Genomic DNA, 26,554 nt, shown 5'->3' on the forward strand with positions numbered 1-26,554 from the left:
CTATCTAACAAACTCTCAAGTGCTATGCACTTTTAAAATTGTTATTGTGGTATTAGTGACTGTTGGGATGTTCCTGGTTGGTTTTTAACAGTCCCTCCATTCAAAGAACTGATGAAAACAACTAGTATAGTGGTTAATTATTTGACCAATCAATACTTTCTATGGCTGCCTTCAAGGAACTTTCATTCATGAAATGAGAGAACTTCTGGAAAGGCTTAAAGCCCAATTTAAAAGGCAGAGGTCTACAATCAATGGATATAATCAAACTTGTCTTGGCCCACATTGTTCTTTCTTGAGTTCTTCTAGATTGTGCTCTTATCATCACTATGTAGCATTTTGGCATGATAGTGCATTTTTCTTTTTGTTATGTATTTCGTCACTGGGGTACACCTATACATTCCAAGCTGGAATTCTTTACGTTCACTATACTGGCTATGTGAGCCATACTGAATGTTGGGAAGGGCATCATAAGAACTAACCCTTTGGCAACCAAGCACCTGGCCCCAAATGGAATTCTTAAATGCTGATAAATACTTGATCAATGTCAGGATCTATGAAAACTGCTGAAGACTAGTACCTTTAAATTAGAATGCAAGTCATTTGTACATACGTTCTTCCTGTCCCATTCTGATAACATGTGGCCTGTTAAGAGAAGCAGTTGGGTCAGGAAGGTATTATGAAAGATTTTTAATGTGAAGAGAGGGGGGCTTACCCAAAATAAACCTTTGAACTGGCTAGAGAAGACATATTGCTTTTGCTTAGAAAAACCCACACATACATTAATGTGATGTCAGGAGGGTTACACATCCCAAAGCTCTAGGCACTCCAGGGCATCCTCTGTGGGCCTGAACTAAGAATCTGTATTTTAGGAGAGAAAACTAAAAAAAGGCATGACAGCATATGACATTTTTAAAGACCTGGAAGAAACTTTCTACGTCTGGATTTTATGGTGTGTAAGTGACAATGGAAGGAAATGAAACCAGAAAGGCAGCAGAGAACATTTCCCAATGACTTTTCCAAAAGTGTTCTGAAGAACTGTGGTCCCTCTAATATCACAAACATTCAAATATTAAACATTAGACATTTCTAACAAACATTAGAAATTTAAAAATTAAAATTTCACTCTAAATTAGTGAAATTTTAACCTATTTTAAAAGGTTAAAAAAGTAATAATAGAAATGTCATATACTTTACAGAAAGGAAACCACCAATGCATGGACTTGTTTCCAGATTGTTGGGTTTTTTTTGGATGACCTCAGATGAAAGTTTCTTTAGCTTTCTCTGCTTAACTGTAGAATGTCATGAGATTGATAAGAAGGAAAATAGTAATGGCTTTAAAAACAAAAACGAACAAAAATCCTGCAACTATTTATATCTATTTTTCAGAAATGAACAAGAATTTTTTTTTCAAAACCAAACAAAAAGGAAAAAACAAAACTAACAGGAACACTATTACAGCAGAAGCCCTTGTATTTGAAGTGATCCAAACTGGTCATTGAAAACCGGCTAAAGTAGGGAATCATAAGAAAATGGTATATGCCTTAAACTATTTAACTTAAAACATCACTTACATTTAATTACTAATCTTCTATTTTAGGCCAGTTTTTTTTGTTGTTAATTTGGGCTTACTTATTGGAGTCCCAGTCTTTCTGACATAAATACATCATAGGCACCACCTATGTTTTCTGGTTTTAACATAGTTAAGGTAGAACAATCTGACGTCCAAATTGTTATCTCTTGTATGATTCTCCTCAGTCTTTTCATACTTGTTTTGCATATGCTTTTTCTACAGAATTTGTTTTTAACAACTCATCTTTACCGAGTTTTCCAAAGCTCTGAATATAAACTTTCATAGAAACAACTTTCTTCATACTCATATATTATTAATCTACATGTCTAATTAAATTAAAATAATTACAATGCAAATACAATTGTTATTAATAGGATTGGAAAGAAGGCAACTGATCTGGTAAGATATAACTCAGCCAGTGTGAACAAAAGTGTGTGGATGCACCAGAGAGTAGCCTACTAGCCATATGCATTCTAAAACCTTTTAGAATCCATACATTTCCCAGTATTGATAAATCCACAAAATTGGCTCATAGTAAATTGGCTTCTATTAAGTTACAAAGAAATTGTTTGCTAAATCTGGTATAAATCTCCTACTATAATCCATCCCCTCATTCAAAACAAGTTCATCAAAACAGCCTCACTATTCCATTAATTGATTTTATAAGTAATGTTATATATATTAAGCAAAATATTAATAAAATGGGCAAAAGTGATTTTTATGAAGTAGTATTGCATTTATGATTTTGTTTCAAAAGTGTACGCAGCACTAAAACCACTGGATGGCCTTGAATGTAAATATTTATGAATTTTGCCATAACTGTTTTCCTATAGTCATATTGATAAAACTGTTGATACTTTTTTTTTAACCTCTGCGTTCATTTTGATGAAATGAAATAAAACAAGCAAAAAAATTTAACTTTCAGCTTTTAAAATATGTACTCCATCTCTGAGCTTTATGTGACGCTGAGGTGGGTATGTCTACTTTGAATATTAAATGAATAATAAGTTTTTTATTTTAGAGCAGGCCAAAGGGATCTGCTTTGATATATAACACTTAAGCATTGGCATCTATCATGTACACTACTGGGAACCATTGAAAGTTTTTGACCAGTTAAGAAACATAATCAGATCTGTGTTTTAAGATCATTTTCTAGAAATGCATCTAGATTAGAGGGGAGACTGGAGGGGGAGAAAACAATCAAACGATTATCACACTACCCATCTCTTGCCTGAACTAGCATATCTATAAGACTGATTTAAGAGATACTCACAAGTAGAATTAATCATTCTTGCTAAAATTTGGATTTTGGGCAGTGGGACAAGGAAGAATTAAAGATGCCTTTGAGGTTTCCAGCAACTGCATGATCATAACAAGAAATATGAGACACACAGAAAGTGCTCAGCACCTGGAGAGTAAGTTAATAAATCAGACAAAAACTTTTGCTTCTCACATTAGATGTTTAACAAAACCTTAATTTGAATTAACTCTCCCTGCCAACCCAAGCCACAAGAAAAAGTTACAAACACGAAGTCTTTAAAAAGTCAACTTAGTCAATAAAAAATAAAATGGGTTCAGTTTCAAGAACTCCAGTAAGCAGCTGAAAATAAAACCCTAATGAGGAGGACTGGTAGAGATCTAGTAAGTCGTCAAAGGAATGGACATGATTAGCCAGAGAGAACGTAGGATGCTGTAGCACAGCTGAGCATGCAGCCTAGAGAATGCCAAATTGGCGGGCAGAATGAACAAGAGGTGCCAGCTGACATTAAAACTGACTGAAATGGACACAGGACAATTAAAAAGCATGGCAGAAGTGATCTGACTTGAATAAAGCAAAGGGTCACAGAGGATAGAGGAGGAATCCCCTAAAGGATGCACACTCTGGATATCAATCAGGGTAAAAAGTTAGGAATTAATTCTGTGGGCCAAATATTTTAGAACATCTTCAGGGTGCTGAGAGCTCATACTCCAGCTCTCCCCACTTGCCCCAACCCCCAGGTACTGACTGGTATTCACTGTGGGTATGGTTTGAAAATCATTACTATAGACAGTCATAGAGAGTTTTAAAATATGAATTAACATAAATAGGGTGGCATTAGGAGGATTCATTGGATATCCGTGTGTAAGATCAATTGGAAAAGAAAAAAAAAGAAGACCTAGATTTTGGTAGCAACTATGGTGTCAATTTCAGAGATGGAAATGGTAGCCTGAATTAAGATGTATTGGGTAGCATAAAAAAACTGCTTCAATAGGACTTTGACAGCCTAAGGAATTGGCCATTGTTTTGGTGGGGATTGAGACCCTTTTGAGTTTTTACTTGGGAAGAGTGACATAGGGACACCTGGTTTAATGAATTAATTTAGCAGCGATAAACAGGACTAAATAGCAGGTAGGACTAGAGGTTGAGAAAACTAATGGGTTGTAGCTGCACAGGTGTGACATGATGAGACTCCGAAATAAAGTTTCACATAGGCATTCCTTGGCAACATTGCGCTGTCTCTTCAAGAATGGTGCCTCCAGTTTCTGATCACCTCATCCCAAGAGGACATGCCAGGGCACCCATCTAAGTCAAGATTCCCCAGCTAACACTCAACATAGCCCTGATCTAGGCTGGCATTCTACACGGCCCTCCCTCCCATCCAGCCCCAATTCTACCACTTTGTTTGCCTTCACCTCTCTTCTACTCCTGGTGCAGTGGAACATTTGGATGCTGTCATAGTCATACATTATTTGTAGGTATCATTTTCATTTTCATTCTTCTGTTCCCAACAAATCTGCCAAAACGGATGGATACTGGCCCAGGAGCAAGAACTTGGCTTTAAACCTAGCTTTGCTACTGAGCTGTGTGGTCCTGCATATGTCATTTAATCTTTTCTGGCCCAAACTTTCTTACCTTGAAAAGGGGGACTATCAGTTATATTAACGACAGTTAACTTTGAGAAACTGATGAAAACTATGGGCCCCTTTCTCAGATTAGCAATCTGCACATACAAAACCTATAAACTTCAAGAGATTCACAAATTCCTTTCAAGCCCATTTATGAACATTTTAAGGCAGTGTTCCTTAAAATGTGTACAAGATCACCTCAAGTGCTTGTCCCAGACCCATCCCAAGAGGTTTTGATTGACCGTGTGTCTGGGATTTAGGCCCAATAATTCACTTTTTTTTTTACAAAGTACTCTAGGTAATTCTGGTGTAGGTGGCCCATGCCACACCATCATATGTAGAGAAACAAAATAGCAGGTAAGGGGAGGATTCTGCCATGATGTAAGGAAACAAAGTGCTTAAGGCATGTGTGCATCTCAAGTTAAAAACTTTTGGACCAGATGCTCACTAAAATTCATTCTCGACCTGAAGTTCTGCCTCTTTCTTCATGGGCCTATGTCACTGAGACAGGATAATAAATAAAAGCTGACTTTCAGGTATTAAGTCTTAATGATTCCTAGTGCCATTAACACAAACAGAAAGACCTGAATTGTACTATCTGAGTGGGGAAATTGGTACTAAAGGTATTTGTTTCAAAAGGGGAAGGAAAAGTTTGAGGGATATTTACAACTTGGTAATTAAATGTTTGTAAAATCCAAATCAAATCTCAAGTCTGTTCAAAAGAAAGGTAGGGCTAACCATGAGTCTCTAAGCTGAAACTCTTAAAGACATCACTCACAGCAACAGGTTCAAGGTGAATACAAAAAGTTTTCTTCTTGTACACAAACAGTTTAGAAGTATTTGCAAAATAAGTATATGAAAATCACAGAGCAACAACTTGAACTAATAAACCCCAGTTTATTTACTGTTATTATGCACTTCTATTATCACAGAAGCAGAGAGGATGAACATGTTCTCTTAGGTTTTATTAAGCACCCACAACTTTCGTGGCACTTTGCATAAAGCATTTTCCTTAATCCTCTGAGAGAAGTATCACTTTCACTGTATAAAGTGACACCCCAAAGATTTACAATTAAGTAAGTAACCTGGTATGAACAAATCTGGCCTCTTAACCTGATTTTTTTGTTGAGGATCTCCCGTCGCCCTTCTACCTGTCATCTCCACCCCACACACCTGTATCAATTTCTACACGCGTCCTCCAACTCCTTTTAACCATTCCGGAGATGGGATGCATTTCTCCAGTAGATCCACCAGTCCTGGATCCTCGCCTCGGTTTTCCCAGGCAGGAAAGGGCGGGAGGAGAGGACGGGGCGGATAAATGAGGGGGTGAGCCTCGCCCCGGCCTGAAGCCCCACAGTGTCGCCCTTGGGTGGCTGCGGAGCAGAGCAGTGGTGCAGAAACCCGGCTCCCTCCTCACCCTTTCTCGGGAACTGCCTCCTTGGAACTCACCATGTCGAAACCAGGTCGCAGCAAGGGCTTGCGGCCCGGGCCGCCCTGGGTTTCCGACAGCAAAAGGTAAAATTTTCTACAGAGGGCCTGCACCCTGCAAGGGGCCCGCCGCAACCTGCAATCTGAGTGCCAGACTTAACTGTGGAAAACGAGAGGAAACGGCCGCAGTATTTTACCTCATCCTGCTCGGGCCTGGCCGCTTCCGGCCTTTCCGCATCGCCCATCGCGCAGACTCCGCCAGAGCTACAGGCGCGGAGGAAACCGGGCGCAGCAGGCCACCTCCAACTGGGACAGTACCCAGGTGGCCCGCGGTCAGCTGAGTCCGCCCCGCCCCAGCGGCAGAGACCCCTCCTACTCTGGCCTGCCGGCTTTACCGCGGGCTGATTAAGGAACTGCCGGGACCCCGCCCTGACCCCACCTCCCCCACCTCAGGGGCACGCCTATTCCATCTGGCCCCGCCCACAACTCTGCGCCTGCCCCGCCTCCCGCCTGCAGCCCTAACACCTCTAGGCCTTGGTCAACTCCGCCCACCCGATTGCGCAGGCCCCGCCTCCCCCGCCTCAGAGACCCGCCCGTTCCGGCCGGCCCCGCCCCTCCGCGCCGGCCTCCACCTCTCGCCCCCCGGGCGTGGGACTCCCCCGGAGCTCGCTGTTCTCACTTCCCCGCCTGCCTCCTGAGGTACCGGGTCTGCGGCTTTCGGTCCCGTCTGCCTCGCCAGCCCCGGGCCATCCTCGCCTGGTTCCGGAGGACCCGGAAAGGCCAGGTCACGCCTCCAGGACGAGATTCCCCAGCTGGCCGTCGCCCCGCCAGTAGACAGGCTCTAACTGGGCCTGTTCTGAGAGACTGCAGGTGGCGGACGACCGCCCCTGGGCTGAGAGGAGAAAGCGCTGTTCGTGTGTGAGGCGGTGATGGATAAAGCCGCACCGTTAAGATATTAATGAGAAGGAAAAGCTGTCTTTGCTGTATTTAAGCAATCCAAAAGAAGTGGTTGAGGGTAAAGTGTGTGAATGGGTTTTAAGTGGGCTTGAGAGTGAGAAGGATAGGGAAAAATGACCAAATTCAGGAAAATAATATGAAAGCTCTGAAATTGTTTCGACAAACTAAGCATTTAGTAATATTTATTGAGCTCTTACAAAGTGTGGGGCTCTCTACTAAGCACCTTTTATGAATCAATTCCTTTAATCTTAACAACATCCCTGTGTGGTAGACATGGCCAATGTTCTTCAAACTCAATCTCAGGATAAATAAGATTATCCAGCTAAAAAGTAATAGATTCCACAGTCTCCCTGCTGAATGTTCTTTTCAGGGCCAAAAGCTGAAGTAATGGAGAGGAAATACTCCTGTGTGATGCAGTGGGCAATGGTTACTGATGGTCACAATAATTCGGTTGAACAACTAATACCCATCTCTCAGGGGAACTATCTAAAGATAACTATAACAGAATGAAAAAAGTTTGGTTTAACAAATAAATATGAGGTGAAAGATTTGTTTAAGCAGCTTGAAACTGAAATATGGAGGGAGCTCGTCATGCCTTGAACAACATGCACCTGTTCTGTGGATAGCTGTGTAAAGTATGGTAAAGTAGGATGGAAAAAATAAGCGTTGAAAATGACTGAAAGCTTTTTCAAAAACCTGCCCTAGTTGGGGATGACAGTGATCCTTTCTTAGGTGACTACTAGGGGTCGGTGTCAGGGGCTGAGTAAAATTTTTTGCATTCATTAATTTTAAATAATAGTTAATTCCAGGAGGAAACAGCCTTAAGTTAGATATTTAATCATAGGCCACATGGCAAATGAACTAAGAGCAAGGTTTCTATCATTTAAAATTATCATACAATATGTCAACTATATGTCAGACATCGAATTTGGTATTGAAGTTACAAAGACGAGCTTAGTGAAAAAGAGCATGGCTCCTGGAGAGCATGGGAATGAATTCCAGCTCTGCCATTTATTAGCTGTGCTACCTTGGACAAGTTGCTTAGTCTCTCTGAGACTCAGTTTCCTCACCTGTAAGATGAGAATAATAATTCCTCATAAGGGATGGGTTAACCTACATTTAAGATAAGATATAAAGAGAGGAAAGAGCTGAAGCACCTTACTATCCAAATCATACTGTTGCTCAATTCATATATCCTGTCTTCTCTGCATCGGCCTTCCTGGTTGGAGGTATAGTTATGAAGACCAGAGTTTAGGATAAGCAAGCGGTCTCAGCAGACAAAAGAAGAGCCAACACACTTGCTCTTACAGTGAGATGCAGGTGCAAGTAGGCCTAGTCATGGGTGTAACTTGCCACAGATCAGCCTGCTGAGCAGCTATGAGTTTTATGTTTCTTGGGAAGAGCCTGTGTGGGGCCAGAATGGATGTCACCAACTGGTGGCTGATTTAGGAGTAACATTAGTTGTCAGGTTACAAGTCACATGATCCTTTCTTGTGAATATTTAAGAATTACTTGATCCTTCCAGCCTTTTCTATCTGTGATGCTCTCGTTCCAGTATTTTTATCTATGTTCAACATAGATGTGTTTCATTTATTCTGTCTTTTACATGCCTTATGGGTTACTAACTTGTTTACTATTTATACTTACATTTTATGAATCTTCTGTCTGACAAGCTTTTTGCTCCCATACTTATTTTCTTTCGATTGTTAACAGCAGAATTGAATAATCTTAACTAATGTAGCAAAACACTGTACAGTGCTTCTAACAGTACCTGGTGTATAGTAGGCAGCAAGTATGTTTCCCTCAAGATTGTTAGTTACTGGGGAGAACAAATGCAAAACATAAATGTGTAACTGAAAGACCTCTGGGAGTAAGAGGATTTTGTGTCTTCATATAACCTCTGTAACATATTATTTTTTCCCAAAATAGCCCCACATGTTGTTCCAGAACCTTGATGCTCCTTCCATCAAAAGGTGTAGTCCTATTCCCCTTCTGCTGTGGACTGAATGTTTGTGTCCAAAAAATTCCTATGTTGAAACCTAATGCCCAAAGTGATGATGATATTAGGAGATAGGGCCTCTGGGAGGTGATTAGGTCATAAGAGTGGAACCTTGATGAATAGGATTAGTGTCCTTTTTTTTTTTTTCTTTTGCTGTTCAGTTGTATGAGTACTTTATACATTTTGGATATTCTCTTACCATGTATGTCACTGAAAATATTTTCTCCTATTCATTAGGTTGCATTTTCATTTTGTTGCTTGTTTTCTTTGCTGTGCAGGTTTTTAGTTTAATGTTTGTTTAGTTTAATTTTGCTTTTGTTGCCTTTGATTTTGGTGTTAGATCCAAAAAATCATCACTAAGACTGTTAAGGAGCTTATCACCAATGTTTTCCTCCGGTTTTACAGTTTCACGTCTTAGGTTCAAGCTTTTTTTTTCTTATTCTGTACGCTGTATCCCTGTGTCTTACAACTTTCTTTTTATAATCCCCTTCCCCTATTTTGCCCATCTCCCTACCCTCTCCCCTCTAGTAGCCACCAGAGTGTTGTTTTGTTTTAGATTATACATATTAAGTGAAATTATGCAGTATTTCTTTCTCTTACTTCGTTTAGCATAATACCCTCTATGTCTATCCATGTTGTCATAGTGGCAAGATTTAATTCTTTTTATGGCTAATATTTTGTTGTATATATGTGCCACTTTATTCATTTGTCCATTGATGGGCACTCAGATTGCTTCCATGTCTTGCTATATATGATGATAAATAATGTTGCAGTGAATATGGGGGCTTATATTCTTTTTAGTGTTTTCATTTTCTCTGGATAAATACCCAGAAATGGAATTGCTGGGTAGTATGGTAGTTCTATTTTTAATTTTTTGAGGAATCTCCATTGTTTTTCATAATGGCTGCCTCATTTTGCATTTCCACTAAGTGCGCAAGATTTCCTTTTCTCCTCATCCGTGCCAACATTTATTTCCTTTTCAGTAATAGCCATTCTGAGAGGTGTGAGGCAGTTAAATCATTGTGGTTTTGATTTGCATTTCCCTGATTAGTGATGTTAAGCAGCTTTTCATGTGTCTGTTGGCCATCTGAACGTTCTTTGGAAACATGTTGTTCTCTGCCTGTTTATTATTTGGATTGATAATATTTTGTGAGTTCTTTATATACATTTTGGATGTTAAATCTCTTACCAGTTATGTCACTTCCAAGTATCTTCTCCCATTTAGTAAGTTGCTTTTTTATTTTGTTGGTTTCCTTTGGTGTGGAAAAGGTTTTTAATTTGATGTAGTCCCATTTTTTTGTTTTGCCTTTGCATGAAGTAAAAAAAATATTGCTAATGTTAAAGAGCTTTTTGCTTTTTTCTAGTTTTTACATTTCAAGTCTTTCATCCATTTTTAATTTATTCTTGTGCAGTTCAAGAAAGTAGTCATTTTATTCTTTTGCTTGTAGCTGTCCAGTTTTCCTAGTACCATTTATTGAGGAGACTGTCTTTTCCCCATTGTACATTCTTCCTCTTGTCAAAAATTGACTGAAGTGCAGATTTATTTCTGGGCTCCCTATTCTGTTCCATTGATCTACATGTCTGTTTTGTGCCAGTAACCATGCTGTTTTATTACACCTTTGTAATATAGTTTGAAATCAGGGAATGTGATACACCTCCGTATTTCTCAATATTGCTTTGACTATTTGGGGATTTTTGTGGCTTCATACAAATTATAGGATTATTTAATTTCTGTGAAAAATGGCATTGAGATCTTGATAGGGACTGAATTGAGTCTCTATGTTGCTTTGGGTAGTATGGACACTTCAACAATATTCTTCCAATCCAACAGCATGGTATAGCTCCAATTTATCTGTGTTGGTCTTCAGTTTCTTTCATCATGTCTGATAGGTTTTCAGCATACAGGTCTTTCACATGCTTCGTTAAACTTATTCCTAGGTTATTCTTTTTGATGCAATTGTAAATTGTATTGTTTAAATTTTTCTGATGGTTCATTATTAATATATAGAAATAAAACAGATTTATGTATATTTGTATCCTGTAACTTTACTGAAGTTACTTATTAGTTCCAATAGGTTTTTGGTGGAGTCTTTAGAGTTTTCTACATGTAGTATGGTATCATCTGCAAATAGTGACAGTTTTTACTTCTTTTCCAATGTGGCTGCCTTTTCTTTCTTTTTCTTGTCTTATTGACATAGCGAGGTGAAAGTGATGAGAGGGGGGCATACTTGTCTTGTCAGGGCTTGGTCAAGCAAGCCCTTTACCAGGAGGAAAAACTTAAACCAGGACGAGATGATTAACCTTAATCATTTTCCATAGGACATAGGGAGAAAATTTTGGTTCTGGAGATGTTACCAACAGGGGGATTTGTATTCATTAAAAAAAAGGAATCTCTTTGGGCAATGTTTCATAACTTAAACAGCATTTCAAAATGCTCTAAGAAAAAAGATTTCTGAACTCCACTTAAGACTTACTGAATCAGAATGTGACTGAGGGGATGAGCAAAGTTTAAGACTCTGCATTAAGACCTACAAGAGAATCGTATGCATATAGAAGCATGAGACCTGCTTTAAGGGAAGATTTGTTTAGACCTAGAAATTCCTGCCAACCTTTAAATGCATAGAAATAATCCTAACTTTAGAAGGGAAGTATATAAGGGGAAGTCTTAAATAGTGAAATCATATATTCAAAAATCCCTCTCAAGTCTGCCCCCACTAAGCCATTAGACTGGATAGTCTTGATATTCGGATGATTTAGAGAAAAAAAGTAAAAGTAGCAAAACTTTGAAAACCCTCAGTAAAGTTCATTCTTGGTCTTCTTTTCCTAAATTTGTTTTCAATTCCATTAGATTTAATCACTAAACAAGACCAAAAGAGAACTTTATTTTATATGATTTTATTTTACATTTAGAACCATTTTATGCTTTACTTAAAAAAAAATTCTGCTTTTAATATTCCTAAAAGCATTTTAACCAAAAATCTTGATTTTAGGAAGACTTAAGACATTGTGCATATTTTAAATATTTTCATTCTTTCAATAACTATTAAAAATATGTTCACCATTAGGGTTTCAAATGTCCTAATCATATCTAGTTTGTCAGTCCCATCATGTGCATACAGAAGTTAAGGTGATATAGAAATTTTATCTTTCAGACACACTGATGATAATCAGCTCTTAATCTAATTACTATTTCATTTATTCAGAAATAGCATTTAGACATAAAAACCAATGCCTCACTTTGTAAAATAACCTTTGGTTAATTTACACAAATCTAATACAACATGTGTATTTTAAGTAATACAATGAGTTTCACTATTATCATTTTAGATTGTGTCAGCAGGGCAGAGAGTATAACATGGTTCAGTCTTCTGAAGAAGTTATATAATAAAAGCACAGTGCCTTTGAACATGGAAAAACATCCCAAAGGCTAGGAGTCCTATAAAGGAACTGAAAGGTAGGAGAGATTCCAAAGACTTTCTCTAATAATGTTCAGTATGTAAAGTGACCAGTTTAAGTCACTATTGAAGATTAGTGAAGAAAACAGTGCTCTTTATTATGCTATTAAATAAAGCACTAAAACCACAAGAGTTTAGAAAGTTTTGTCCTAGGCTACATAATAAGTAAGTGAATTAACTTCCTATGCCAAGTAAGGGTCACACTTCACTTCCCCCATTTGTAAAAAGAAAAGGTGGCCTGGCCATTGCCATTCAGGATTCTCTGCTAACTGTAAAATGTAAACTGATTTTCTTCTGTTTCTTATAGTCCATGTGTATATATAAACTTTCAGTTCTTTAAATCAAAAAATTTTATGCACATAACCGTGTTAGTGTATTACCCTTGGTTTAAAAATGTACAACTACATAAATAAAAACTATTGTTTCTTCAATATTACTTGACATTTCTTCTGTAATTTCTTTATTTAAAAAAGTAAATGTAACAAGATACTTAAAAAAGGCTAGATACAAAAGTAGTTAAGCTGCTCACGAACATTTAAAATTTTCCAAAATGTATCTTCAATAAATCAGGATCTTATAAAACATTTTACAGTTATCAGAAAGTGCCCAGGCTGAGTTTACATAACTGACATACTTTAGTACAAATGTCTAGTTAGAACTGAAGTGCAAGTAACCTCCTGACTGACTGCTCATTGAAACAGGGATACAAAGAAAAAAATTGTGATAAAATATTGTGCATTGGCCCCATATGTACAAAAAAAGTGCCCTCACTCTAAGGTACAAATTACATGCAAATATTAGTGATATCATTTAATATTCTAGAGCTCAATGCAGCCAGAATAAACCGCAATAAAAGTGGTTTTTATAGGTAAAAGTGATTTCATCTCTAAGATATGAATGTCCAGAACTCTTCAAAAGTTCCATATACATGATACACAATTGCAGCCAACCACAAATTAAACACCATTAAAGAAAGTTAAAATGAAAACACAAAACATACTTAACTTTTTATTTTGAAATTCCCTATTCCCTCTATACAAGAACCTTTGCTGAAACACTTTCCACAAAGGCAGCAGTGAATTTTCATAACATTTTACATTTTTTCCCCTCAGCAAAAAGATAAATCACAGTGTAAATTATGTTGTTCTGCTGTCATCTTTGGCTGGGGTTAGACCCAGAAGTTGTTGACTAGCAAACCATTATAGTCAAATGTTGCCAGTGCTTCTCTGGCCTTTAAGCTACAAACTCAGCAAGGAATGTTTGCATTTAATCTCTTTAAGGAACCACCAGGGGGTGTGACAGCATTAACTTCCATAAACTTTTATAGACAAATGGGAAAAAAAATCTACAAAATTAGCTAGTAATATTACACATCAATACACACTTTTTATACTCTACACAAAACCAAAATTCTTGGTCTTAATGGCAAGTAGCAATTTCTGTTTGAGAATCTGTTTAGAGGAATAGAGTGGGACATAAAGTCGAGAAATGCAAGTATTTGCAGTAGGAAGGTGTTGGTCATCTGGTGGTCTTATTGTGATTGAGGGCATAGGCTGAAATCCTTCTTCACTGGCTGGTAATGATGGGCTTGATGTCCAAAAATAAACCTAAACAGGAGTATAATAATAACAATTTTGGCTTTGAATATATTAACATTCAACCCTTAATTCTAGTAATTACATACAGAGATCCCCATTATTGTGTTAAAACGTACAAGGAAGGGGGATTATTTTGAATTGGGTTTTAAATTTTATTTCTTGTACTGAAAAGGGAGGGTTCAGGGTCAAAGAGAAAAATGCTACCAGGTACATAGAAAAGTGACTCTGTTTCTGGGTCTGTTTCTCATCTGTAACACAAGCCTGTTGGACCAAATGTTCTTCTCTAAGAGCCATTCCAGTAGCAAAATCCCTAGAGTATCTCTTAGTGGAAATAAGGCACAGGGTCTCCCCCCAAAAAGGTTCAAAATTCATGCACAGTTATCAAACAAGTTTTTTGCACTTAATCTATTGCAAAATAACCCAGTATTGTCTGTGCTGCACTGTGATACACATTTTATTATAGTAATTAAGTGTTGGGGAGAATCTATTAGAATCTAAATCCATACAAGAAGCCATACTACTATTGAGTTCTACTACACAGCTATTTTATATGGTACAGTGTAAATAAGAATGTTAACTTCTACTTATGATAACCAAAGATACACTTTCCTAAAATATTTTTACTAATACATTCCATTCCTCATGGATCCATATATATACATACATATACACCATTCTTCAGTAATAGTAAGACACTGCCTATCTCTTAAGATAAAACCTTTTAAGTCTAATGCATTTATAGTACATTAATATATATATATATACACAATATCCCAGAGTGACTAGTAAACCTAAAAAAATAATTTGTTATTCCCTGAGCCTGGTTTTATGAGAACTCTCATCTAGAATTCCACAGAAGAGGGCAGAACAGAAGCTCTGCTAAGTGTCAGGATCTTCAAAATCGTCAAAGAACTATAAAAGGGCTAGAAGGTACTCAAAAGATAAAGCTCATTGTATCCACTGGTCCAGTCCACTCACTTTAGAGGTGTGTTTCTCCAGAGGCAAGTGGGATTAAACAGGGCAGATGACTACATTGTTGAACCCCCAACAAAACCGGGTTTTTTTTCCAGAACTTTTATGAGTGAACTGTAACTCTCCAAGGGGGAAATAAACTATGCAGTGTTACCCACTAACCCTAGAAACCCTGTAATTTGCACGATTAAATTCAAGGGAGAATAGTGTGGGAAACCCTGTTATATTCTTATGTCTTTCAGCTCTTCCCTTCAGACACAGCAGGATAAAACCAACAATACGTGAAGGATAACCTACCAAGAAAAGTGGAGGAGGGCAAAAGACATCTCAAAATACTGCCTGAACTCTAAGAACAGATTTTTCTATCAGAGTTTAAGGAATGAAGCTCACCAACTAAAGCTGTTGAGGCCCTTACAAAGGGAGATTTTAAAAGACTGAAATTTTCTTCCAGTAAAAGGCAGAAATTTTAATTTGTAAGATTTAACTTGACTGACTGGACTAAGGATGTACTGGTTTACATACAGCTAAAAATTAGGGAGTAGACAAAAATATACCTTAGAATATATATTAGCCAATAGCCAATCATTTCTATTTGCTGTTTGGTAGTTCTTTATCTTAAGAAAACACAATGAATCCAAAGATTGATTATAGGTGTTAGAACCCTAAATAGGGAGAGATAAGGAATTTGCAATTGGTAGGAACTCTAGGGTCCACAAGACTGGGATAAAGTCAAATTAATATGGAATTAAGCATGTCTAACAGGAGCAGCCAGCATGTGTCAAGCACTATAGGGGGAAAAAGTATGTCTCAGCAATAAGCTGGAAATATACTCTGGGACTAAAGACAGCACATTAATAGTTAAGATGTATTTCACTCTACTTACAGCTTTATTAATATCTAAGGTATTTTATTCTAGAGTAGAAAACCAAGACTGTCTTCTATTTCTGAACTATAATTTCCTTAGCCAAAATTAAGATGACAAAACATTACAAACTTAAAAAGTTGTTATCATACACAGTTCTTCTACAAATTTTGTGAAATTTTAAACTTACAAGATCTTGTCTTTCTGTCATACTCATCTTCTCCACTATTGACCAGAACCAACGCTTGAACTGCAAGAGCTTCTCAGCATTTTCTCCTAAGAATGAATACAAATCCAACATACTGTATCAGTTTTTTATTTTAGAATATTTTTTATAAAAATAAATATAAAATCAAAATGTTATTTAGGATGGGGGTTTTTAATTCCTAATACAAGAAATTAAGACCATTTGCATATTATAGAACCTCAATAGTTATCAGTCCTGACTCAATATAACGAAAACAAGAATTAGCCACCAGCCTCAAACTGATAATCATGACTTTAACCCCACCTGTAATTTATGATTCTTCTATAAATCATGATTCTTCTCATGACCTTAATCCAGTGCTTCCCAAATTTTAATGAGTTTACAAATCACTTGGGAATCTCTTAAAAATGCAGATTCTCATTCACTAGGTATGTAATGGGGGAACAAAAGGACCAGAGATTCTGTATTTCTAAAATGATTCCAGATGATGGCAATACTGCTTATTATCTGAGGATCATCACTGGAGTATCTTCAGATATTTTTCCCTCTTAGACTTTTGGTATGAGATAAATTCTTACATCACAAGTATTGAAAACTCTGTTTAAAAGCATAAAAACTATTATAAAATGATGTCTCTGTGTTGTCAAACATGAAGAAAAAACAATTTATCCAAATCTATAATTTGAGCTGCTTGCTAAGCATAAAAGATAAAGGGGAAACAAAACTAGTACCTTCGTGCATGCAATAATCTGGGCTATAGGCAAAATACTCTCATAATGAATGCTTGTACCTCTACTGTATAGTCACAGCTAACAAGTCTGTTCCTAAACTATAGGAGTCTGAAAAGAAAGAACTGCAGTAAATCAAGCATTGAAGGCAGACATTATTCTAGGGGGATTATTGCTACCTCTGGTTATTCTAGAGTCTCCATGTGTTTGTGTGCTTTGGGTCCAGCTCTACAAAGCAAACATCATGCAGTCAAATTCTTTAATGAAAATCAGGAAGGACCAACAAATAGAATTGCCACATGGATTTTTAAAAATCAGTATATAAAAGTACCTTTTACAGTTGCTCACCACAAAAATTTTTACTTATATTTACACCAAACCGTGTATTATTTAAAACCTTGAAAAATTAAGCAATAAAATGACCTAATGCCAAGCCATTAAGAGTTCAATGGTCTTAAAAAGATTTTTTTAACACCTGAGTAATACAGCATTTCTCAACCCCTATACATATTTAAGAACCAGAAACTTATAAAATGCCTAATCTATGTAGGTTATTCCTTAAATAAACATTTAAAAAATTCATACCTGATTCATCATTGAAAGAGGTGAAACTGATCAGCATTTGCACATTAACTTCACCACAGCCATTTACCAAAAGCCTAAAGTCTTCTGCTGTTAAATCTTCTAATGAATTTTTTGGAAGCACATCCAATAGACCTTTCCTCATTGCCTAGAGAATTTCAAAATTTACCCTTTTATTACTTTCAGTACATTATTTTCTATGTAGCACTTATTGTTAAAGTCCAATATCTAATTTTAGCACCCTAATACTACTAGTTCTCATTTTAAAAGTTCTTCATTTTGGATTTCTTATTGACTGATTCAAAAGAGGTGGCAAAAAAAAAAGCACACTGTAAATAGGCTATAGGTTCAAAAGTGAAGATATATTGCTATATACCAGGAATTAATTGAATTATAAAAATTATGTTAATAACAGGCTAGTCATTAAATAAGAATAGTTTTAATTTGTCAAAAACATTATCATCTTGTCAGCATCCTAGGAAAGGTATGATAATGACAAAAACAAATGTCCCAGACACAAACCCCAAATCTATAAGCTCACAAAGAAATAACCAATGCCAAGAACTGTTCTAAGCACCTTACATGTATTAATGCACTTAATCCTATCCTCATTTTACAGAGGGAACCAAGACATAAAGTACTTAAGCAGCTTACTAGTGTTATTCAGCTAGAGGGTGGTGCAGCCATGATTTGAGCCCTGACAGTATGATTCTAGACCTTACATGGATCAGAAACACTAATATTTTACCATAGGAGAAAGTTAACATAGCAGACGTTAGGCTCTTTAGAAGGGCCTGACTGGGGGATGGTCCTTGCCTGGCACCTAGAAATTGGTTTCTGTAATGTTCCCTATATTACTAACTGATGTGGCTATTTTGTATGCCTGAGGGAATGAACCTTGTTGTACCAGCTTGCCTAGACTACTTGTGTAAACATTGTTTTATGATGAACATGTGCTTTTTTCTAGGAATCTGAATTTCAGTAATCATGGCTGGCTGAAATGCTTATGGGACTGGACTCCCAATAAAAACCCTGGGCTTTGCCTCTCAAGCAGGTTTCCCTAAACACAAACACTCCAACACTCTACTGTAATTCACTGCTGGTGAAGTGTGTTCTTTGTGACAACCGATTCCCCCAGAGAGAGAACTTTGGAAGCCTGCATCTGGATCCTCCACACTTGGTCTGATGCATTGTTTTCCCTTGTTGAGAGTCCTTTTGCTATTATCATACTTATGAGTACAACTGTGTCTGAATCTTAGGAGTCCTTCTAGTGGGTCACTAGGAGTATGGTTAGTTGTAGGACCCCAAACACTCATCATTTCAGTCCCATAAACATCCTTCCCAAACTTACTTTCTGATGATTACATGATTTTTCAAAGTAGCCTACTCAAAACAAAATAAGTACTTGCATTCAGGTACAATTTACACTGTACATAAATTTATTTTGGTTTAAAATTTCTGACCTTCTATAAACAAGCTGAATATGCTCCTGAGCTAGTTTAACCACACAGGAAGAAGACACAAATAGCCTCATTAGATCAAGCAACACTTTCCAGAACACACTTACATGTAATGGCTGTTCTGCAACTACCAACATTCTGTGTTCTGCATATTTCCGCACATACTCATAGACATTCTGGGGCGTGACTGGTATATTTACACCATTAGGAATAAGTTCAACCTATAAAAAATTTAGCAGTACCATTGAAAAGCAATTTTGTCAAAGCACTAGTAACAATTTTCTGAAACTTTTAAATCTAAAGACAATTCTATATCTTATCTAGGAAATACAAAAACATTTTAGGCCAAAATAAGCACAAAAGAACTCTCCATCCATCTCCAACCCCCCTCCCTACCCTCTCCTCCACTTCATCTACTTGTGTCTCTCCCTCTCTTGGTTCCCATCTATCTAAACTGTTTCTATGTAAGATAAGTACAACAGACAATTCTTTTGCCAGAATCAGAAAATTACATATTTGCTTTACCTGTCCTCCACCCTCTTCTTTACACAGGTCAATTGCAAATGCCAAATCCATTGCAGAGAAAACAGCATCAGCATCTGAACTTTGAGAGGCAAGGATAAGCTGCCGCAAACTCTCATACATCACAGGGTCAAAAAAAGCAAAATCATGCCAGTTGACCTACGAAAGTAATCATATAGAACTCAAAGAAATATCTTCACTGACCCCATTAGTAAATTAAAATCTATGACAGGAAAGTTTATCTAGTTTTAAGATATTTAGTGGAAAACTATTCCTTATTGGTGTATTAGTAACTGATTTAAAGAGGTAAAATTTTAATGAACTTTTGGCTCTGATTTTTTCAAAATGTAATACATATTTTGAAAAAATTTAGAGCCAACAGTGTTGATAGTTTAAGTTCCAAAATAACCTATTTGCAAAAAAACAGCACAAATTATTAAATTGATTATGCTGAGCAGCTGCTCCCAAACTAAACATATATCCTATTTAGTCTCGTCAATAATCATAAAATACAGATTGATTCCACATGGTAAATCTGATGCTCAAAGGAATTCAATAACTTGAAGGTCACATAATTGGGTTAAATTTGAGTCTAATAACTCAATTCCATGATCTTTTCCATAAACCTTGTTAGAGGTTCAGTATATCAACATTTCTATGTTGCTGAGCTTTCAATCCAGTTCTTCTTTGCACAAGAACATTTATACAATAGGGTCAGAGTTAAAAAAAAAAAAAGAAATATGATACGCTATATTAATACAAAACTATTCACCAGTGTTTGATTAAATAAAATTATTAGTAGACTACAACTTTAACAATGCCAGTTCAGTTGTGTGATGTGCATCTGGAAAAGACTGTAAAATACATTATTTTTTTGTTTCAAGTAACTTCTTGGTAATAAATACCTTTAACACTGGCAGATGTGTTTTAAATGAAAAGATGCAAAATTAGTACATTAATTTTAAAGGACGAGGTTTTCCTCCTCCCCCAATCATAAAGGAATGCACAGGAAGTCAAACTACCAAAACACAAAAAAGAAAATAAGCTAATTCTAATCAAGCATGCTCTGTTATATTCTTTTGTCTCCTCTCCCCAGTATACATCTTAACATATATTTTTAAATCTGGAAATGCACTTCTCAATACAATACTACTTCTGTCTCTATTACCACCTGCTAGAACTAATAATAATGGTTAAAATCTACTAAGCACTTACTATGTGCCAGGCATTACACTGTTTTCTTTACCATTTCATAAATGGGAAAATTTGTCATGGGAGTCAAGGGATTTGTCTACAACAGGACCCAGGTCTTGTCAGAACTCCCAAGCCCACCTGCGTCACCCACTCTGCTTATGCTATCTCCTCCAAGTATTGAGATTTTTTTCCCATATCACTGAATGTTTGAAAATGACTTATAATGGCTATAATGTTTTAAAACTTAATATTGAGTTAATACCATATGGTATGCTAACATATTTTTCATAAAAGGAAATTTTACAATTGTAAAAGCAGTTTTACAAAAAAATTTAAAAAATCACTTACTTTCCTACCAAGCAACACTTTAATCACATGTCTATTCAGTGTGATAGGACAGAGTTCATTCTGTAACAAACATAGTCCAAGAATCCTAAAAAAGAGATATTTAAATTAAAAAACAATAATAGACACATATAACCTCACACATACATATGATATACATATAGTATTTTGAATAATTTTCTATAGCCTCATTTCTAATCAGTATGAAGTAGAGCATACACATTTTAAAAATTGTATTTAGACTCATAAACTGCAATTTTTAAGATACACATATATCCAATTAGTTATTTTACCTGCCAATGTTTCTGAAACAATTCAACCTTGCTTCTGTGTTTTTGCCAGGCCTTGGGGTATAAAATCCTCTTTTTCCAGGTTGGTAAAACAAAGGGGCATTGTCATCACCATCATCTGTATCATCTAAATCCATATCTACCACACTTCGACTAGAGCCATGACGCTTTCGGTTTTCCTAGTAACAGAGTAACAGAGTATCAGAGATTAAGCCCTGAGAATGATTTTAAAAACAAAACATTAAAAAAATAAATAAATAAAAACAAAACATATAAACTGGTTCTCTAAAATCACTCAACATGAAGTCAGGTAGGTAAAGCAACATTCATATTTAAACTCATCCTTTCAGAATTGTGCTATACAAAGCTTTGTCCTGTACTGTCTAACTTCTCCATTTAAATAAAATTACTTAATGGAAATGGTAGTTTCTTTCACTTTAATTCCATAAAGTTATTTTTGCTGGATATATAATTCTGGATTAACAATTCTTAAAGTAATTTAAAGATGATGTTCCATTGTCTTCCACAGTTTCTGATGAGGAATTCATTGTCTTTCAAACCAGTTTCCCTCTATGTAAGGCACTATTCTTTAGATGCTTATTAGTTTTACAGCAATTTGTAATATATAATTTTCTTTCAGGTTATCCCATTTGTGGTTCACTGGCCTTCTTAAATCTGTAAATCTATGTCTTGCACCAAATGTGGTTACACTTTCAACTATCATTTCTTCAAATCTTTTTCTGCAGCAGTCTTTTCCTCTTCTGTGTACTCCAGTGACACAGGTGTTGGATCTCTTGATACGGTTCCACAGGTCCCTGAAACTATTCCTTTGGGGCTTTTTTTGGTATCTTTCCTCTCTCTGTTCTTCAGAATGGATAATTTCTCTCTTCAAATTGACTGACACTTTCTTCTGTCAGGTTCATTCTGCTATTGATTTAATGAGTAAATTTTTTCTTTTAAATGTACTTTTAATTTTAAATTTTCTCTTGGTTCTCTTATAAAGTTTCTGTTTCTCTGCTGTGAATCTCTATCTTTCTATTCATTAGCGTTTATCTCACATGAGATAAAATCTTTGATAATTATACAAGTGAGTCATCTGGAGGTAGTATCTATTGCTGCTTTTCACAGGAGAACTGGTCAGTCTTTCCTGGTTCTTTATATATTGAGTAGCTTTGTAGTGTATCGTGGACATTTTGAATATTAAGTTGTGAGACACTGCATCTTGTTAAATGATATGGAGAAGGCTGGGGTTTTTTTTAGCTTTAGTAGGCAATCGACCTGGTTAGGTTCAGACTGGAAGTATCATCTATGCACAGTAATTCCAATACCAGTTAATTTTTCAAAGCCTTTTTTACACTGGGTATACATGCACCATTTGGGATGGTTTGGGACAGTGGTTTATACTACAGTTCAGTGCTCAAAGCCTTTTCTACATGCCAGCTAAAATGAAGTAACAGTGATCAACTCTATTCTCCTGCCTGAAACAATCGGTTTTTCAAAATTTGATTCTCTCTCCAATCTGTGTGCTAATGTTTTACTTTTCAGAATCTTCAGGCAATTCCTTTCTGTATTTTGTCCAGTTTTTAGCTGTAATTAGTGAAACAACTGAGAGCATATTGGGTTTGCTCCGTTTTGGCTAACACTGAAGTGCTCAGGTAGCTTAAGAATGAAATGTAAAATGCACTACAAAAGCCTTCCTTACTGTCACACCATATGTCACATGTTCTCTGTATTTTTGGCACTCACTGCTTTCTTGAGGAACAAGCCCATACTGTCCCTCTAATTTTCTGATATTAATTCATGACATCTCTAAATTAAAGCTTAATCAGTCTGTGCTCAGTTGGAGATGGCCAATGAATGGGGTTTATGCTGAATCCTAACTAAATCAATCTCACCACTCTGTGTGTGACACCTTTATATCTATCTCTGCTTTTTTCTCTACTATAATCAAGCATATTTTAGTTATAAAGACATAATTTCTTTGTAAGTACAGCTTTCTTTCCTACTTATGAAATTTAAATTGCAAGTGATTTAAATTAGTATGCATACAAAACATCCCTTACCTGTACCTTTTCTGAGGAGTCTAATAATCCAAGATCCAGGATACTATCAGCTCCGTTTTCCCTAAAAACAAACAAAAACACCTTCCATATTCCAGATAACTAAAACTTCTAGAATTTAGTATAAAGAAGCACATGAATTTAAATTTTTAAGAATTTATAAATGTATTTAAGTTTTTAAGTAAATAAAACATCCAGGATACTTACAGTTCTAGGAGAAGTCAGTAATATACACAAATAAAACCACACATTATCAAGATAATGAGCTAAAGCATCCTGATTTGAGACAAATTTAAGTTCAGTCTTCAATAAGATACTGAAGCATAAGCTCAGGGGCACATTGTAGAAAAATGTTCAAAAGACAATCACAACAGGGAGTATAACAACAAAGCAAAAACTGAAGGAACAAAACAGCAGCAGACTCATAGAACCCAAGAATGGACTAAATGTTACCAAAGGGAAAGGGACTGGGGAGGGCAGGTGGGAAGGGAGGGATAAGGGGATTAAGGGGCATTATGATTAGCACACATAATATAGGGGGGACACGGGGAAGGAAGTATAGCAGTGATTCTATTGCATCTTACTACGCTGATGGACAATGACTGTAATCGGGTATGTGGTGGGGACTTGATAATAGGGGGAATGTAGTAATCACAATGTAAAACCTGAGTGTAAGATTGTATAGCAATGATACCTTAATAAAAAATTTTTTTAAAATCACAATGGGAATCAAATTCTTTAGTGTATTTAACTATTCTAGACTATTAGTAAATTCACTCCTCCATAAAACTAGCTTAAAGCAGCGAATATTCTATGTACTTGCAGTCAACAAAAATCTCTACTGAATTAACATCCCTTACATGTATTTATAAAAATCTTTTTATCAAGAATGCACATTCCTTAACAACTTTTTCTATGGGTAGATCTGTATCAGTGTGCTAGGGGAATAAAGAACCATAAAGGTCCAGAGAAGACAAATAATACTAACAGCAAAGAAAATAAACTTCTAGCAACAGTTTTTTGCTTAGACCACTCAAAGGTTCTGAAGTAGTTAAGTGTCAATGAAGTTTCAGTGCTTAGCCCACCTGCTTATCCATCCCTAGGACTATAGCTAATCTAAGTTCCTCATTCAAAATCACGACTTGAGATAAAACCCAGAAATTTTTACGTAAAATATCTAACACTTCAGAGCTTCAAACTGGGCATTAAAGTAGCCCCAGGACAGAAGGCACAAAATAAATATGGGGTATCTTCCTAATGTCACTTTTACTTGTCACCATTAGAAAAAGTGTTTTTAAAGTTTTATATTAAAACAAATATATTTTTATAAAGCAAAAACCTCCATAGACTTAATGTCAGTGGGCCTAAAAGAAATTTCATGCTTATGGCAAGAACTCAGGACTACAACCCAATTCTTTGAGGTATTTGGCCTCTGCCACATGGGTATTCTGGTGGAGAATTTGAGACATACTTCTTACAAATGATTTCTTATATCAGGTATATAAACGATCTTTAGAACCCAAGTGCCTGCTAAAACTCTACCTTTCTAATACATGTGAAATGCAGTTGTGTCATTCATAGATTATAAACCATCTCTTAGACATTTCAAGTCTTGTATTTTGTAGAAAAATGTTCAAAAGACAATCACAACAGGGAGTTTTTTTTAAGATACAGTAGAACCCACATCCTAAAAAAAAAATAGCTGATATTTAAACTAAAATGCCTTCCCAATTGTAAACATTACCGTCCATGTGCAATAATGAGTTCCATGGCTTCATCTACTCTTGCTCTCAGAGAATCTTCACTTGCTAGAAGGAGAAGCAGCTGAGCTGGGGATAATTCCAACAGCATGCCAGTGATTTTACTTGCAAATGCCTATAAATGATCAACAAATGTTACTTGTTCCTACTATTTGTTAATCTCTTGTCTAAATCAGCAGTCTTTTATCCACCCCCCCAAAAAATGTAGGAAACTTGGATAACAAATACAAGATTTCTGAACCAGTAAGGTATTAAAACTGGAAACTTAATTATATAGAACTTCAGAAGAAAATGAATAGTCCAGGAACTAGCAGTCTTGTTTAAGCTAGTTTAAAATTTGTATGACAAGGCTTTTTTTAAATGTTTTTGATAACCATGAATAAATATACAAATATTCAATTTCCATTTTTTGTTTCTGTTTTTCTCTGAGAGCGCCAGAAACATTTCTTTCACTTATGGTAGAAAGAAGAGAGAAAGGGAAGAAGTGAAGGAGTTGGAAAAGAGAAAAAAATCCTACAAGGGTAAGACATATCATGGATTTTATTATTATTTTGTTATGACCTGTACATAAACTTATGTATAAAGACCAATAAAACACAACTAGTTTGTTTCAGAACACACAAAACTTCCTGAAATCCTGATCAGCAGTTAAGTACACTGTTTGCAATGTTTTAGCTACAGTTTGGTAACAGAAAAGGTCTGCTTCAAAGAGTAACAATATGTATAAATTAAGTACAATGTACAGATAATTCTTTAGCATAGAAGGAACTTATTAGGTAAAATACCAACCTAGCACAGACAGGAAAAATAAAACTCAAGCTGTATATACAGTTACTCTCCAGCAAACTTTGCTTCTTTCCCTCCTAAAGCTTCCTTTTGACTGCAGTCTTCAACCACATGGCTTGCCAATAGCTGACAACTTTTAAAAATACCAGTTTTAATTCCAAACCAAAAATGGCACAACCAGTTAAGAGGTAGCTAAGTGCACCATACATACTGGTTGCATTGCTTGTACCCGAGGATAAAGCCTCTCTCCAAGTGCCTGACGGTGTGCTGGCAGAGGGTCAGGATCATCACTAGGATTCCCTTCAGAGGCTGGTCTGAAGGGCCTTGTGTCAATGGAAAGCTGTCTTCTGAAGTCTCTGAAAGAAGAACGAGCTGTTATGATTTCATTTCCCTTTGTCTACAAAATGAAAATAGCACAACTATTAATGAGTTTGGAAAAACAGAGCATTTAGGTAGCTCCAGCGATGGCACCTAGGTGGCAGAATGCCCAAATAAGTGATGGTTGAGAAATAAAGATCACCTAGATTTTGTCACTTGAAAATCTGTATACTTGCAATGTTTATTTCAATTTGACTCTAAGGGACTAGGAACTTAAAATACCAGAAATCAACAGCCCACCCATAATTCCTAGAAGTTTTAGTCAAAAGTAAAATGCCACCCATTTTAACAGGAGAAAAATTAAGAGGTTCAAATAACATAATCGCCACAATTCACATTTTAAATCAAATTTTGGGAAGAATGATGTATTATTTTTAAATTAGGAATTTGAGTGGTATTTTTTTAAAGCCAATATAATTCGAACTGTCCGAGTTTTTAAAGCAGAATATTTTAGTAACATTGGGTTAGACCACTTTAGTTACTATCCATATATCCAAATATTACAACCTTTTTG

At 36.2% G+C, this 26,554-nt stretch overlaps 2 protein-coding genes across 9 annotated transcripts in view; both read right to left on the minus strand.

The window, feature by feature from the left end:
• Window positions 1-6,300, minus strand: part of RRM2B (ribonucleotide reductase regulatory TP53 inducible subunit M2B) — a 34,868-nt gene extending 28,568 nt beyond the window's left edge. For 2 of the 5 annotated variants that reach the window (XM_017648812.3, XM_017648810.3), the window contains exon 1: window positions 6,082-6,299. Coding sequence is in view for 4 of the 5 variants with exons in the window: in XM_017648810.3 (XP_017504299.1) it covers window positions 6,082-6,129 (48 nt within the window). In the remaining variant the exon portion in view is untranslated. Of the gene's footprint in view, window positions 1-577; window positions 643-5,905; window positions 6,040-6,081 lie in introns of those variants that run through there. The other 3 variants (XM_017648808.3, XM_073229912.1, XM_017648811.3) reach the window with 3 other exon arrangements.
• A 6,990-nt stretch (window positions 6,301-13,290) lies between these two features.
• Window positions 13,291-26,554, minus strand: part of UBR5 (ubiquitin protein ligase E3 component n-recognin 5) — a 133,119-nt gene continuing 119,855 nt past the window's right edge. For 3 of the 4 annotated variants that reach the window (XM_073229914.1, XM_036995290.2, XM_073229913.1), the window contains exons 50-59: window positions 25,874-26,018; window positions 24,861-24,991; window positions 23,120-23,180; window positions 21,060-21,235; window positions 20,770-20,854; window positions 19,231-19,386; window positions 18,813-18,926; window positions 17,249-17,393; window positions 15,918-16,003; window positions 13,291-13,902 (exon numbers count right to left, since the gene is read on the minus strand). In XM_073229914.1, coding sequence (XP_073086015.1) covers window positions 13,690-13,902; window positions 15,918-16,003; window positions 17,249-17,393; window positions 18,813-18,926; window positions 19,231-19,386; window positions 20,770-20,854; window positions 21,060-21,235; window positions 23,120-23,180; window positions 24,861-24,991; window positions 25,874-26,018 — 1,312 coding nt within the window. In that variant the 3' untranslated portion in view covers window positions 13,291-13,689. Of the gene's footprint in view, window positions 13,903-15,917; window positions 16,004-17,248; window positions 17,394-18,812; window positions 18,927-19,230; window positions 19,387-20,769; window positions 20,855-21,059; window positions 21,236-23,119; window positions 23,181-24,860; window positions 24,992-25,873; window positions 26,019-26,554 lie in introns of those variants that run through there. The other variant, XR_012128341.1, reaches the window with a different exon arrangement.

This window comes from Manis javanica, chromosome 2 (genome assembly GCF_040802235.1).
Source record: "Manis javanica isolate MJ-LG chromosome 2, MJ_LKY, whole genome shotgun sequence".
In the NCBI taxonomy this organism is placed as follows: Eukaryota; Metazoa; Chordata; class Mammalia; order Pholidota; family Manidae; genus Manis; species Manis javanica.